The 17,500-nt window shown below is 37.1% G+C and overlaps 1 protein-coding gene across 1 annotated transcript in view; it reads right to left on the reverse strand.

Moving 5' to 3' along the window:
* Positions 1–4,592: 4,592 nt before the first annotated feature.
* LOC143028422 (glutamine synthetase-like) overlaps positions 4,593–17,500 on the reverse strand; it is a 17,589-nt gene continuing 4,681 nt past the window's right edge. Inside the window, exons 3-4 of the mRNA XM_076190476.1 lie at positions 6,638–7,872; positions 4,593–6,454 (exon numbers count right to left, since the gene is read on the reverse strand). Of these exons, the coding sequence (XP_076046591.1) occupies positions 6,947–7,872 (926 nt within the window). The 3' untranslated portion in view covers positions 4,593–6,454; positions 6,638–6,946. The remainder of the gene's footprint in view (positions 6,455–6,637; positions 7,873–17,500) is intronic.

Consider the following 17,500-nt stretch of genomic DNA (forward strand, 5'->3'; position numbering starts at 1 on the left):
ACTAAACTGTTTTCGCAAGCCTTCCAATGTTTACAAAACGCACAGTGGTAAGGCAGAGCAAAACAGGACCAAGGACATAACCCTGATGCTTGGTGGAGAGCATACGCTGAGAAGTACATAGTATCTGCGGCCGAAGCCGTCATCTTTGACTTATTATGAGCTTTGGGGACTGCTGGGTCAGATAACCAGGGCCCTCACATGTGGGGGGCGGGGGCGGCAATTCTAGTCTTGACATGCCGTCCACAAGGCTGACAAAATAACTATAATAAAAAGAAGGTCAAAGGAGCCCTGAATATTTTACCATAATATACGAATTTTGCTTTGGAATCGACAGAATATGAAAGATTTTTCCCTCATGCTTTCTGTAATAGGGACATTAAAAAAAAATCCGTTTAATTATTTCGCAAGCCAATAGCTAAAACAGGCTGTGAGGGATGGTGGACATGGGAAGTGGTGTTGGGGGAGGGGGAGAGGGGGAGGGGGGCTTCGCTGAGAACTTTGCCCCGGAGCGGTATTTTGCCCCAGGGGGCGGCACTTAGCCATGTAAAGGCTCTGCAGATAACATTCACTCCTGGGTATCGGCGAGTAGTGCGGAATACTTAAGATAATAAAATAACCCAAGCCATAGAAGCAAACATTAATCGATGATATATTTGAGATAAATCTATCAGAGCCAGAATAAAAGAATCAACCAACAAGTAAACTCGCTTATGAAATCGGCAACTCTGGGATACAGTCTACAGTAATATTATATGATAATCTAATTTTAGATGGAGACGTGGACGCAGAACTCCCACTCTGCGAGTATGTGAAGCTAATCGTCTGCACTGTAAACTGAAGAAGAAACAAAACCAGCCATTAGCTACAAGTTTCATTTCAATTTCTCAAATACAACCAAGACAATCACTCCAACGTAACCGAAAGGCTACATCATCAGATGATTTTTGCTCAGTTTACCCTCAAACCACAAAGAAACCTTCTCAGATTACTATCCAGTAAAGATCAATATATAGATATATAGATAGATAAGTATATAGATAAACAGATGGATACATAGATAGATAGATGGATGAATAAATAGATAAATGATAAAACCCTGTGAAACACCTTTCCTTATCATGTAGTTTTCGGCATAAGAGCCTAGGGAGGGGTCGCCTATGAAAGAAAAAAAAAAATCACGAATGTGTATTAACTGGTTGATTAAACACTTTCTGCAATGAGGTGACACTAGTTTGCGAACTTTGCCGCTATCAACAAAAGTAAATTGGGTTTATAGAAGTGTTGTTATAAATCTATAATTATATGTGTATGTATGTATGTATGTATGTATGTATGTATGTATATATGTATGTAGATATGTATGTATGTATGTATGTATGTATGTATGTATGGTGTATGTGTGTTGGAAAGGGAGGGAGAAGGGAACAGGGGGGGGGGCGCAAATTCTCATCTCCCCTAGGGCGCCAGAATAGCAAGAACCGGCCCTGAATTTTCTTGAACTTTTCTTTTTCATGAATAAGTTTGGTGCCTTTTTATTGAAGGAAGAGTGAATTAAGTCATGGTTGCATCTTCAACTCGAGGTACACAAGAATGCATGCTTTACATCGACAAATGCGAGCAGTTCTAAAGAAGTATGGCAGAGTAGAATCATGATGCATTATTCACTTGACATCGTTAGCAACCTGAAATGTCGCTTCATAATCGCGTGGAATCTGCTTTCTAAACCCGCAGCAACTACGACTGACGCCTGCAGAATAGACTGGAGTTTTACTTCCATTGTCCCAGTAAAGTTTGAAGGTCAAGATGGACTGATGAGACAGGTACATCAAACCAACCAGAATACTAAAAAAAGTACACACTCAAACCTAACCTAACTTAACCCTCATTTCAGATCATCTATACGTGCATAAGAGTAGTATGGCCACGATTTTATTTGAATAATATAATACACAAGTTGTTACTGTTGAAGGAGAGGCTTGGAAGTGGTGCTTGTTTCGATATCAAAGTTCGAGTTAAAAACTGTCTTGAAACTAGCCTTTTTCATGAAAAAGGAGTAAAGCAATAAATAAATTTCCCATAATTTTCAGTGTGCATCTCAAGATAGCATGCAGTTATGGGCAAATATTGCCCAATCAAATAAACTGTCATCAAACCAGTATCTTTTACACATCACTCTGTATAAAATCAACTATATTTTAATATGCTTGACATGAAACCAACTTGTATTATATTATATTATACTATATCATATTATATCATATATTATATTATATTGTATTATATTATATTGTATTGTATTATATTATATTGTATTATACTATATTATATCATATATCATACATTATATATTATATTATATTGTATTATGTTATATCATATGTTATATTGTATTGTATTGTATCATATTACATTATATTATACCATGTTATATTATATTGTATTATATTAATTATATTATATTATATTATACTATATTATATTATATTATATTATATCATATTACATTACATTATGCATGTGTGAATAAGTGAAGAAGGATTAGTAAAAGAGGTGTGGAAGGCAGAGATGGAAGAAGTGAATATGAGGGGGTGATCAAGGATGAGATGGGTGGATGGGGTAAAAGAGGCATTGGGAAAGAGGGGAATGCCTGTTGAGGAAGGAAAAGAGAAGACAGAAAATGGGGTGAGTGAAAAATGGTCGTGTATGGATGATGCTGTGACGAATGGAAGGGAATGGGTGGGGGATGGGGCTGGGGTGAGGGAGTATGTGTGAATGATATTTTGACGTAGCCCGAAGCGATTTCTCCCCGTATTTTCTTTTTCTGCATGAGGGGACGGAGAGGGGGGTCGCCGATTAAGTGAAGCGGCCTTGCTGTGGGTGTGCTGTGTCTTGCTACATTGCTTCTGACCCAGGGCAGTGAGCGAGATGTAGGGATGACCCGTCATCCAGGAGGAGCCAATATAAGAAGGAGGGAGAGGGGTGAATAGGAGTGGAGTATGTGGGGATGGAATGGGTGGTAGTGGATTCTATGCCTTTGTTTTTGGCTCCCTTCCTTGTAAGGGGGAAAAAGCCGTTGGTATATGTATGCATTATATTATATCATATATTATATTACATTATATCATATCATATTATATTGTATTATATTATATTATATTACTGTATATCATATTATATTAATTTATATTATATTATATCATATTATATATTGTATAATATTATATCATATTACTGTATATTATATCATATTAATTTATATTATATTATATCATATTATATATTATATTACATTATATTATATTGTATCATATCATATTATATTACATTATATTATATTGCATTGTATTATATTATATCTTTATCACAGTGTATATATATCACATTGTATCATGTACCGTATTATACTATGTAACCATTACCTAAAACCTCACGTATTGCAACATCGCCTATGGAAAATTATATTGCAACACACGAACACACACACACGTACCTAGGCTCTTCCTTCACGTGATCAAATTGTGAAACGATCAGATTCCAAACAACACCTTTCCCAATATACACATTATATTCCGTATTTAGATTAATGCGTATAATAATTGAATCACAAGAAACAACTACACATCCTTATAATGAAAATGTTATACTATGTATGAATGACTGATTCCCGTGTTACTAGATTTAATTAAGAATAATTGTAAGGCTGCCATTCGAGTGACGAGTGACAAGTGGTGAGAGGAGAGGGAAGCAGTATTTCATCACGAATCAATCACCATATATGTTTAGTTTCCAATTGCGTTTCATAATCAATTTAATTACCACAATGCAATTATTACAATATGGTTGGAAAATATCCAGATTTGCACTCGCAGATTTTTTTTTATTACAAAAACATGTTTTCTACTATTTTGGACAATTCTAAGAACACTTTTCAGATATTTTCGTCGAAGATGTCGCAGTTTCGAGTTACGCACCCCTGCCCTACAATTGTACCTGTAAAATGTTCAATTTCTCGATATAGAAACGGAATTTTAAACCATTGTGGACGATTCTAAGACTTTAGTTTTGTGGAATTTCTGTTAGAAATGCCTCGTTTTTTAGGTATGCCCCCCCCCCTCCCCTTCACAATTTTGGGGGCGAGAGCCTGGTAGCTGGGAATAATTTTTTTTTTTTTTGTGAGAAAGTAAAAGATGAATGGGTAATTCTAATATAACCAACTAAACCAACTCTAACCTAGCCTACCCAATCCCACACATGCTTAACTTAGCATTATAGCTACCATGTTCAAATTAAAGGCAGGTTACATATGATTGCCTAGGGAGAAAAAATAGACATAGCTCTATACTCGCCATTTACAAAGGGGAGTTATTGTATAATGTAGATATTTTGAATTGAAGCGAGGAAGATTGTCCCTAAATTCCTCGTTTATAAATAATTATTATTTCTACTTAATCTATTCACTGAAAATAAAAGGAAAAGTGAATAAAAATCTAATCAAAATTAACTTTCATTCCTTCAGTATTACACTGGTTCAAACAACCGTGGTATTTTAACCACCCGTTCTCATAGTTGATCTCATTAAATTCTAATGTTAAAAAAAACTCGAGCTTTACTAATCTATGGAATTTATTTGCACGATAAAATTTACAAAATATCCTGTCCAAGGCTTTATTGTACTCCCAAAATCACGTTGTTATCATTAGAATTATACAGTACATAGGCCAACAGTTGTGTCGTCCGTTAGTGATACTTGGGACACTTATATCAACAATTTCTTTTACAGTTCCTGGTTTAGTTAAAGTATCAGCGACATTATCTAGGTATGTATTATAGTGTAATGATATTCATGCATATATTTCATTAATTTATCATTAATTCACTACATTTAAGAACATTATATTCATTGGAGGATATATATATATATGTATGTATATATATTTATTGCTTCTTGGGCACGTTGAAATTTTACGAAGGAATATCTGATGTAACTGAGTTATCATAATTACTTATTTCAAAAACCTTTTCTTAGTAATGAAAGATTAATTATTTCAAGGGTAGATGAGCTCTGCCAACTCTGAAATAATATTCTGTTACATCATAATTTGTTATCTTATTACAGTTTTTTGAATGACAGCGTCGTTCATTTTTTTCGTCGTTTTACTGACCTTGATTATAATTCCTATGCGATGGTTACCCCCTTGTCTATGGTGATTTTACTTTTCAGTATCTCCATTTGAATTTTAAAATATGAATCCACCACTTTAACTAGTGAAGCAATACTCGTTACGTTGCTTTGAGAAGACGTGACAGGGAAACTGGTTATAACTGGAATGATCTGGTATTGGTACGATTTCGTCAGTGTTGTTCCAAAACTTCCAAAAACAACTCTTTAATCTCTATAGTATTGCCACTCGTATCTGAAACACCGATCGTTCATGCCTAACATTTAAGCCTTCCATTAAATGCACGCATTGTATTCTGGAAAATCTTGAAACATTAATTTGTTTACATGCACGTACATGATAATAACACATGGGACAATCTTGAACAGTAATTTCAGTACACAAGTATTCTGTCCCATTGACTTTGTCATTAAAATGAAAAAGAGTTGGAATGTTATCTTAACATATATAATAAACCCTCTTGTATTATCATTATCAGCTGGCGATGCAAATTTTTGGTACCCACTTCATGACAAATATGTAGTATTGACTCGTCCCTCTTGTAGTAATATAAACATGTTATTTTCCAAAACAAATGCATAGACATCGGTTGATCTCTTTTGTATTCGATGATATTGCTATGTCATGTCCCCATTTACTACAGTTATAGTAGATGACAGGCACTTTCCTTGCAACCAAAATACTATGTGACAGAGATGGTGAATTCTTTGATAATATGATTCATGCCACTCTGGAACCTTTGGGGAATTTGAAATATACAAGATGGCTGCCAAGATAGCTGCCGCTAATCTGAAAAAAATATAGAATAGCATAACTTCATTATTAATCCACTTAGAGACATACTTTTTTGCATTTAGATATAGGTTTTAGTACCCAAGCAACATGATAAGATGTATCTTTGCATGGAAATCCAAGATGGCTGTCAAAATGGCCTCCGTATGAGAAAAAATAATTAAATGGCTATGGTGTTTTTACTGATTCAGATACATGCCACTTGAGTATATTGAGGTCTCTATCTGCACAGAGTATGTGGAGAATCAAGCCCTTGAGCCATATTAATCATCAATAAGAGTGTTGCCATCCGCATCTATCTTCTTCAGCAGTGTTGACTGTTTTAGTCCACTTGTTACAGCACTCTTCGACCCCATGGCATCCACAGAATGGGTACAAGACACGTGAGCTGTTGCAAACGTGCACCTAGAATTGGTACATGACTGGTCAGTCGCACAGCTACGTTTGGTCAGTCTGAGAACATCCAGAGGGGCAAGTGCAACCTCCTTTGAGTAAAAGCAACAACGACTGCAACAGCACTGTAGGAGAGAGGGCAAACGCAGAGTATGGGATCCAATATATTCAACGTTTCGCCCAGCATGGCTTCTTCTGAAGAAGCCCTGCTGGGCGAAACGTTAAATATATTGAATCCCATGCTCTGCGTTTGGCTTCTCTCCTACAGCAACCTCCTTTCTTGTACTTCATAAGCAATGCTGATCTCCATATGTTATTCTCCACATCACTCGCCATCTTATCCTCCCTAACTAAATGGATCACTACACACTGCGCAGTAGTTAATTCGTTCGATCGATCATTTCAACAAGCAGTCACAAGCAGGCCTGTCCGTAATAACTACGAGAGGTAATGACATGGCCGAGGTTGGGTAATGATATAGACTTTTGGGAGATCTGAAATCCACCACAGCCTAACGAACAATGCCCCACCCCCTTAAAAAGAAGAAGAAAAAGAAGAGGAAGAAGAAGAAGAAGGAGAAACTACTCATCCAAGCAGATGGTTCTTGTTAGTGTCTCGGCCACCAGGTAAGGATCGGCGTTGGACGACGGACGACGGTCCTCCAAATATCCTTGTTTTTCTTCGGCGACGTGGCGCGGAATCCGAATAGAACAACCACGGTTGGCCACGCCCGCGGAGAAGTCATGGATGTTTGAGGTTTCGTGGAAACCAGTCAGACGCCTCTCGTTGTCCTTTCCTCCTTTGAGGTCGTAGGCCTTAATGTGCCGGTGGTGGTGATGAGACAACTTTTCTATTCCCTTCTCGATTTCAACGATCCCATTCGGTGCGCGCATAGCCTCAGTGGAGAAGTTGGTATGGAGGCCGGCGCCGCTCCAATCTCCTCGCACGGGTTTAGGGTCCAGAGTGATGACTACGTTGAAGTCTTCGGCGACCCTGTGGAGAAGGTATCGTGCCATCCAGAGGTCATCACCCATAGTGATACCCTCACAGGGGCCGACCTGGAACTCCCACTGGGCAGGCATACTCTCGGCATTCTCCCCGGAGATAGTTATCCCAGAATACAAACAGGCTCTGTAATGGGCCTCGACTATATCCCTACCGTGTACCTTGTCGGCGCCGACGCCACAGTAATATGGGCCTTGAGGTCGCGGGTACCCGTTCTTCGGCCATCCATACGGGTGATTATCGGTGTCAAGAAGAGTATATTCTTGTTCCATACCGAACCAGGGCTTCTGGTCTGCCGCCTTTGTCATCACTTCCAGGCACCGCTTCCGGAGGTTGGTGGGTGTCACTTCTTTGTTGTACTTGTAGGTTTCGCATAGAAGGAGTTTGTGGTTTCCCAGCCTGAAAGGGTCCCTGTACATAGCCACGGGGTAGAGGTAAACATCGCTATTGCTACCCTCAGCTTGACCAGTCGAAGAGCCGTCGAAGTTCCAGACAGGCAATTCTGGAAGCAGTGGGAAATATGATCAGTAACTAATCTACGAAGTTTTAAGTCTGGAAATGATCTACTTGTTAGATTTCCATTAATGACAGCATTACTCCTGTAACGACGATTATTCTATTAATTTATTCTTATTAATTTATTTTTATCTACATTTATTTATTCCTGTCTATTCATCTTTGAGTTATTCTTATTTATATATTTTCATTTATCTATATATATTTTATTTGCTTATATCTATTTCTATTTATCTATATATTTATTCATTTACTTATTTTGTGATTATAAGATTAAAGGTAGCATATTCCAAAAATCACATTAAATATACTTATGTAACGGAACTGGTAGTGCAATCCCAACAAAAGTTGGCGGACAGTGACAAAAGACCCTACTGCGCATGCGTGAGCGGCCATAGTCCCATGTGACAACTTTGTTCCCGGCCAGACATAGTTGAGTGAAGGTGTGTACTGTTTGACCATCGCATTGACAGAGACTGAGCGAGTACATCAACGAATCTGTGTCAACTTCTGTTGCAAAACTGAATATTCGTCAGCGGAAACTATTCGAATGATTAAGAAGGCATTCCAGGATGATTCAATGACTGAAGCACGGATAAAGATGTGGTACAAACGCTTCAAAGAAGGCCGGGAATCTGTCGAAAGTGATCCACGTTCTGGTAGGCATTCGACAAGCAGAACACCTGGAAATGTTGAGCGAGTGTAGACTGCAATGAAAATCGGCGATTGGCAGTACAAGAATTAGAAGATGATCTTGATATCCCGCGGACAAGTGTTTCAGAGATTTTGACGGAAGATCTTAGCATGACACGCGTGGCGGCAAAATTCGTCCCGCGTCTCCTGAGCCATAAGCAGAAGGAATTTCGTGCTAAAACTTCACGGGGTATACTTCAAGCTGCTACAAATGACTCAAATTTCCTGAAACAAGTAATAACCGGAAATGAGTCGTGGGTCTCCGGCTACGACCCAGAAACAAAAGCCCGGGGACGCTGGGAGAAGTGTGAGATCAATGCGACGGTCAAACAGTACACACCTTCACTCAACTGTGTCTGGCCGTTAACTGATGTTGTCACATGGGACTATGGCCGCTCACACATGTGCAGTAGGGTCTTCTGTCAGTGTCCACCGACTTTTGTTAGGATCGCACTACCAGTTCTGCAAATATTCATAATGGCTGAATACTTTCCGGACAGACCTCGTGTGTGTGTGTGTGTGTATACATATATCTAATATAAAAAAATTTAATGGTTGCTTACGCCGTCCGGTGGTAAGTCGGTCACACCTTCGCGTTTGGTGGTAAATCGGTTACACCGCCAACTACGGTGAAGAAGAAGAACTCGAAGAAGAAGAACTCGAAGAAATCGAAGAAGAAGAAGAGGAAGAACTCGAAGAAGAAGAAGAAGAAGAAGAAGAAGAAGAACTCGAAGAAGAAGAACTCGAAGAACTCGAAGAAGAGGAAGAAGAAGAACTCGAAGAACTCGAAGAAGAAGAAGTAGAACTCGAAGAAGAAATCGAAAAACTCGAAGAAGAAGAAGTAGAACTCGAAGAAGAAGGAGAACTCGAAGAAGAAGAACTCGAAGAACTCGAAGAAGAACTCGAAGAAGAACTCTTTATTTTCCAAAAAAGGGGCGTAGCCCAGGGCGCGCAGCGCCCGCGCCTAAGGCGCAGCGCCGCAGGCCAAGGCCCCCGGCGTAGCTGGGCCGGCGCAGCCGGTGGGCTTGTATATATATATATATATATATATATATATATATATATATATATATATATATATATATGTATACGTGTGTGTGTGTGTGTGTGTGTGTGTGTGTGTATGTAAATATGTGTGTAGATATGTATGTATATATGTATGCATGTGTATAAGTATGTATTAAGCATAGTGTAGGAATATATGCTGGTACATGGATGTATGTATTAAGTATAGTGTAGGAATGTATGCTGGTACATGCATGTATGTATTAAGCATACTGTAGATGTGTGTTGGTATGCGTCCGACTGTGTGTTTGCAAGCGAAGAGAGATCGTCTTGCGTTACCGATTTCTGTACTCTTTTTTTTCTCAGTATAAACCTGTGAAAAATAATTTCAAGTATGTACAACACACTGATGAATTAAGAGCGTCGTACGGCATCATTTACTATTTTATATTATTTGATAAATACAGTATTTCTCGAGCTGGATATGTCTCTTAATAAAGGAACATTCTTCTGTTCGACATTTACTGCCTTTTACAGAAAAAAAAACTATCAGTCTAGCTTAATTCATTCAGGTTTACATAACTTTTATCACTGAAATTCTGCACCTCAGTACTGGTAGAAACAAATACCAAATTGAATATTGTAAATATGAAAAATATCACAAAACACACAAATTCATTCATATCTAATTTACTCGTATCTATGCATTTTTCATCTATATTGCTAATAGTTTTTTTCATACAGAGGGTGTTTTTTTTTTTATCTTTGTGGCTCAAAAACTCGTTAACGGTATTGTCACATTTATAATCATAAATAAGAATTTTATTTCTCTATGAAAATTATATTTTGTTTGTACAATGCTTACCTTTTTTTTCGAAATTGCCTACTTGAATTTCGTCTCTAAATGTAAAACTATAGTTTTTAGTAATGCAATTACGCGAACTTTTTACGAAATTTGGATACTCAAAAGAAAAATCCAGTATGGTGTAACTTTTCGATAGAGTAGTAAACTAGCAGGAAAGTTTATCAAGGCATTAAAAAAAAAAACACAGGTTCTTTTAGTTACAAAGATATATATAAGAATATAAAAGAAAGAAAAGTATTTTTTCCGAGTAGATTTTCATGAAAACTGGTATAGGTACTTCTCATATTGTAATATATATATATATATATATATATATATATATATATATATATATATATATATATATATATATATATATATATAAGCTCCACCGCAAGGACTAGATCCTTTACCTTAGCGACTACTTATTATGAAGCAAAGACGATAGCAGTCGCTCAGGCAAAGGTTCGAGTCCTAGCGGTGGAGCTTATTTCCATTTGTCAAAAATCAGACACACACATACAGACACACACACACACACACACACACATATATATATATATATATAATTATTATTTCGATATATGCATACGCTGTCCTATGTTCATATAATCGCCCACCTTCAGAGCCAGCCAAGAAGAACAATTGTCTTCTTGTAAGACCCTCATGGGCGCTGTATTAGTATGTGCATAATCTAGTAATCTATGTTGCAGTGAGAACTGTTTGCCTGCCCGTCAGTCCGTCTGCCTGTCTGTATGTTACCCTAGCCCCCAGAGGATTCGAGGACACAAGGTTATGAGTCTCCGTATAAAATGGCTCGTCACGAAGTGAGAGAGAAATTTACAAGATGAAATGTAGAAAATGAAAAAGCCTCACATGAAATTTATAGCCGTGTTGACTCTCGATCAAGTTTGGCTGACATATCTTGGAGGATCTACAACCTGTATTCAGGAATCTCTGAGTTTCAATTACACTGACAAACCTCCTCACTTGACTCATCATCACTTAGTTCCATTTGTTTTGGAGGGTCAGGTACAGGAAAGTCTTGACTGTGAGGTACTGGACTCATAGATGATAAATTAGGATATTTTGCAATATGCTTGGATGTTGATGTTATACCTTTTAAATTTGTAATGCAGAAGTAGCAATATGAAGTATGATCTTTGGTTTTCTCCAAATCATAGGGATGGCAAAAGACATATGGCGTGAATCTTTCGCCCATGTAGTGAGAGGCATGACACAGGTTACACAACACACATGAGGGACCCAGGTCTTATCCTGGTCCCCTCGCCCCACTTTGCAGCCAAAATAATGTTCATAACACTTTTTAATCCATGGCGTGAAATCACCGTTTTTGTGACTTGAATGTCAATACAAAGCGTATAAAGCAAAAGTTGTCTGGGTGGTTTATACAGTTTCTTGGCATTGTGAAGGAGAATGGTCGATACGCTACTGTACAATATCACAAACTTATTGCCACACAAATGCGTACTACACAACCTCACACCAACACTTCAAACATACTGCCAAACGTATAACAATCTCACGAAGCGTTACCAAACTCAGTTTTGCCAACAGTTTGATTGAAATTTCCAACCAGACCTAAAAATTGGAACATTAAATGTGCGTGGTTGTGGTACAGATGAGAGTAATAGGAGAGATAAGCAGTATGTTTGTGAGAAGGATGGATGGGTTAAAGGATAAGGACATCACAATTTTCAAACGTAAATTTTTCTAATCGACTTTTAGATTATATCTCAATAAATAGATTAAATGTGTTTTTCCGTCGTCTTGGATTTTTCTTGCGTTTTAATCGTCATTTTCATTTCACAAAAAAGAGTCGTCTGCTATGTTAGAAATAGTGGTTGCTATCTTCATGACGTATATCGATGGATGTAAACACAAAGCTGCCATTTTTTTTTAAGTCTAATTACGAATTACTGGATATTTTTCAAGTACAAGTTCAGTAATTTTGCTATGTCCTTATGTCCAAGTCCAAGTACATGCCATTGTAATTAAGTACAAGTATTTGATATAATCAAATAAATTCCTGTCACAGATTCGTAAAGCACGAAAGTTAATTTTCGTTTATACGATTTGATTACCACACTGTAAAAAAATGAGATTTGATATAGAAAAGTAAATAGAAAATTTACCTTTAGCACATCACTGCTTTTATCATATAACTGAAAAACAAGAACGTATACTCTATGAAAAATCTGAATAAGTAACATTCCCTATGCAGCAAATGCAATTGACTATTCATATATTTCTCATATAAGTTTCTTTCTCCAGACGCCAGGTAGTTGATTTTAACGGTCAGTCGTCGGCTTCGTCATCAGACGCCGCCACACATCTCGATCCTCGTAAATTTCTTGTTCGTTTACTTCTTCAAACGTTCTCATGTAAGTAATATATCTAAATTTGATGCAGGATGTATAGATAAGTATCGGGGCATTAAAGTTTGCCCTTTGTTCTATACTGATAATAGTTTTATAACATTAACAGATAAGTGCATTTACCCAATAGTATCATCACAAAGTTCGTTAGAATCTATATAAGTATCTAACTTATGTTTAATACAATGTACTTGTTTTGTACTTGAATGTACTTGGTATTTTTCAATTAATTTGCGTCTTAGTACAAGTACAAGAAGGACAAGTACAATTGAATTTTTAAACTCCAAGTACAAGTACATGAAATATGTACTTAAGTCCAAGTACAAGTACATGTACTTGGACCCAACCATGATGCCACAGCTATGACGAGAATATAAACAAACGCGGTTGCCAGGGGTCACCGTTATCCAAGTTTTACTGAATCATGAGGATCTGCCAGACGGAATTAAGATTCTTGGACAGCAAAGGTACGAATTACGATTTTGTGTGCATCCTACGAGTGCATTTGGCCAACGACGCATCGTTTTCTCCTTTGTTTTGGTCGTCGCCATCACCATATTCAATCTGATCCGGAGTAACTCCCATCGATATAGTTCCTGTAAGTGATATCAAACATATACCCTCGCGACTCAGGCATGATCTTCAGGTCATGTTCCTCCTCGGTGAGATCAAACGATTCTGAATTGGAAGAACTTTCTTTATCACTCTCCGAGATATATTCCGTTTGTGTTGAATCCGCCATGGTCGACAACTCGTTGATATACGTCATCTGTGAATGATAGCGCTGGTGACATTTTTTTTTTTTTTTTTTTTTTTAAGACGATGGATGTTGGGGCAGAGTAGAGCTAAAAAAAATAGCTTGGTATCTGCAATTAATGGGTCATACATTTATGCAAAGTACTACATATGCAGTGTGCTGATCCCTTAATGTTTAGTGAAACTAAGTTGAAAAGGAGGGATAATTTTGACTTTGGGGGTATGGTGGGGAGAGTATCGGGAGTGAGGAGGTGGCAAGGAAGGAAAGGGGTAGCTCTGTTGGCACGTGATGAGATAAGAAAGCGCGTGGTGGAGTGAATTATCTTCAAGATTAATGAGGGTAAAGGTGAAACTGGGATAAAGGATGCGGTTTCTTGTGAGCGTATATAGATATGGTAACGAGAAGACTGTAGATTTTTTCCTATAGATTTAAATGAGTGTTTAGAGCAGTGGTTCTTAACCTTTGGGGAATTCCCCACTGGTGGGAAATGGCGGAGTTGCCAAGTGGGGAATGACCGGTCGGACAGAAGAACCAGTCTTTTTTTTTTAATCGATGTGTTTTTTGTTTCTTTTTGTTTGTTGCGATAGCTGTTAGTAAAAAATCTAATATATGCAAACAAAAATTTAGGGCCGTAAAATGGCACAAAAAAGCAAAGCGTATATTTACGTACTAAACACTGCATGGGTTAAAATCGAATTTGTCAAAGACCGATGCTTTGGTGGGAAATGGAGAGTTGGCTCACTAAAAAGTGGGGAATTGGAGATAAAAGGTTAAGAACCCCTGGTTTAGAGAGTTCTAGAAGTGCTAGGTAAAATTTATAATGGAAAATTAATTTTGGAAATGTGTTTATAGAGTGGATGATAGCTTATACAGTGTTAAAGAAGAAAGTCAATCATAAGTACACATGGGAAAGGGTGGTGGATGGAAAAGTGGTTGATAAGGCGTTGATAGACTATGTAGTGATATTTAATGGAAGAATAGAAAAAGTTCTGGATACCCATGTACTTAGAGGTGAGAGTATGGGGATGTCAGGTCATTTTTTATAAAAGGGAAGTTGAAAATGGAGGACAGGTGGATAAAGAGGAAAAGTATGGAAGAGATGTGCTTAGAGTGAACATTTTAAATGAAAAGAAAAAGAAGGGTTACTAGAAGAAGCTGAGTGAACTGTAGGAGGTGACGAGGGGTAGAGTAGAGGTAGAAGTAGAAAAGAATGTGTCTGTTTCAAAGGGGAAGTGACAACGTGTGTAAATATGGTATGTGGAACGAGGAGGATGTGAGGGCATAGAAGGAAGGGTAGTGAGTGGTGGGATGATGAGATGAAGATGGTAGTAGAAGACAAGAAGCGAGCATATGTGGGTGGGTTGCAAGGTAGGACTCGGGAAGCATTTGAGAGGTACAAGGAGAAGAGAGAAGTAAATATATAAGATAAAGGAAGCAAATATGAGAGCAGATATAAGATGTAGTATTTTTTTTTTATTTTTTATAAAAAGATGTTTGGAAGGAGTGAGGGGTTAAGTCAGGTAGAGAAGGAAAGGTAGGGGCAGACAGGAAGATGTTAATGAAAGTGAAGGTGGTAAGAGGATGATGGTTACAGTATTTTAGTGAGTTGTGAAATGTGGAGGAGGATAGGGAGGGATTGATTGTGGAAGTGGAAGGAAATGACTGTGATAGAAGAAAATGAAAGAGATATAGAAACAGATGAGGTACAAGGAGCTCTGAAAATGATGAGAGCTGGTAAGGCACCTTGGGGTGTCATACGGAGTGTGTGAAGATGGGAAGAACGATTATAATGAATTGGCTAGTGAGGTTGCTTAATGTGTATCAGAGGGACGAGAGAATACCTAAATTATTCTTCTTTACAAAGGAAAAGGCAAAAAATGTGAATGTTATAGTTTTAAAGGGATCAGTTTATTGAGTGAAGTTGGGAAGGCTTCTGGGAGGGTTTTAAATGAGAGGATAAGGAGAGGAAGAGAGGAACTATTTGGTGAGGAACAATGTGGGTTTAGGAAAAGTAGTGGATACGTGGATCAATATTTTTGCGGTACGATTGACTTGTGAGAAGTTTTTGGCAAAAACTAAAGATTATTATTATTTTTTTTAGGGGGGTGTTATGGATTAGGAGAAAATATTATAACAGGGTAGACAGGAAGGCACTGTAGGAGGTGCTGCGGATATATGGGATTAGGAGAAAACTGTTAAAGGCAGTCAAGAGTTTTTACGAGAGTAGTAAAGCTTATGTTAGGACTGGAAATGGAGAGAGCGAGTGGTTTGAGGTAAAGGTAGGGCTGCGTCAGGGTTGTGTCATGTCGCCATGGTTGTTCAATATGTATATGGATAGGGTCGTACGGGAGGTAAATGCGAGTGTAATGTGTGGCAACACGCCGACACTTCTGCAGTGTTCCCTTATTGCACATAGCTTTATTGTAAATGAAATTGTTAATCATTATGAAATCATTGTTATATATCTATTATAATTAATAGAGTATGTTGTAAATATTACATCACGTACATGGTTGACCATTATTTTGTTAAATGTATTTACGTTTTATTTGCATACGCTTTACAAAGCGTTAATATATTCATCGTGTATTATGTATCTCATGACGGACGGAACCTTCAACTGGAAATTATAAAATACTTAAAATCAAATAATCATCGCATGTGGTTAATTGTACTCACCCTAAAGTATAGGATACAATAATTAATATCGAATCGGAAGTGGTACGTGAGTGAAAATGCTGCGTTCGTGGCAGGGGTAAAGAGGGGTGATAGTTAATTAGTGACGGATTTTGGGAAGATATGCGGTGTGAGAAAGTTCAAAGGTAAATGTGAGTAAAAATAAGGTGATCAGATGTACAATAGGAGAGGGTGGCAGCAAGTTGGAATTAAGTTTTGGAGGTAAGAGGAAGTGGACTGTTTTAAGTATTTGTGGTTTCTTGTTACAGGAAATGGAGAAGTAGGAGAGGGAATAGACTTAGAGTGATGAAAGCAAGTATATATTAAGGGAGATTGAAAAGTGTCATAAGAAATAGACATCTATAAATGGATGCAATGAGATGATCATATGAAAGGGTGTGTGTGCCTACGACGCTGTAATGACAAAAAAAAAAAAAAGTAGTTGTAAATATTTTTACTTATTCGTTCACATTAATTCACAAGTTCTATAGTATTTTATTATTCTATGACATGTTAGGCACCATGTTCTTCCCACCAAAAAAATGCCTGGCGTGCACGTTTTCTGAGGTGTGTAGATAAAAACCCGTAATCATCCAGGAAATTTGGGCGGAGACGACCTTGACAGCGTTCGCAAATGCATTCGACCTTGAATGGAGGTTACAATTTTAACACATAGCCAATGTCTAATAATATTCTTATTTCCGACTTCATCAACACGAACACCAAACATTAAGTGCATCTATATCAATTTATTCTGGGTGTCGCTGCCTATCTAATTCATCGATGAAGCTAACCGCTACAATACTGTATTTTGTTCTCTTTTGCAACTGCCTACAATATATGTATATATATATATATATATATATATATATATATATATATATATATACATATATATATATATACATAAATATATATTATATACATTTATATATATGATTTATATACATATATACTATATATATATATACATATATATATTATATATACATATATATATAAATATATACATATATATATATATTATATATACATATATATATATATATATATATATATATATATATATATATATATATGTGTGTGTGTGTGCAGAAAAACCACTGGTATATGAGATACGTAGTCCGAAAGTTTTGGTCTATTTAAGACATCTTCAGGAAATACAGTATGGGAGATACATAGACTGTATATACTACAAAGATGAAGACATTATAAATAGTATATATATATATATATATAT

The sequence above is a fragment of the Oratosquilla oratoria genome, chromosome 9, assembly GCF_046742065.1.
Source record: "Oratosquilla oratoria isolate Oo_2021 chromosome 9, ASM4674206v1, whole genome shotgun sequence".
Classification (NCBI taxonomy): domain Eukaryota; kingdom Metazoa; phylum Arthropoda; class Malacostraca; order Stomatopoda; family Squillidae; genus Oratosquilla; species Oratosquilla oratoria.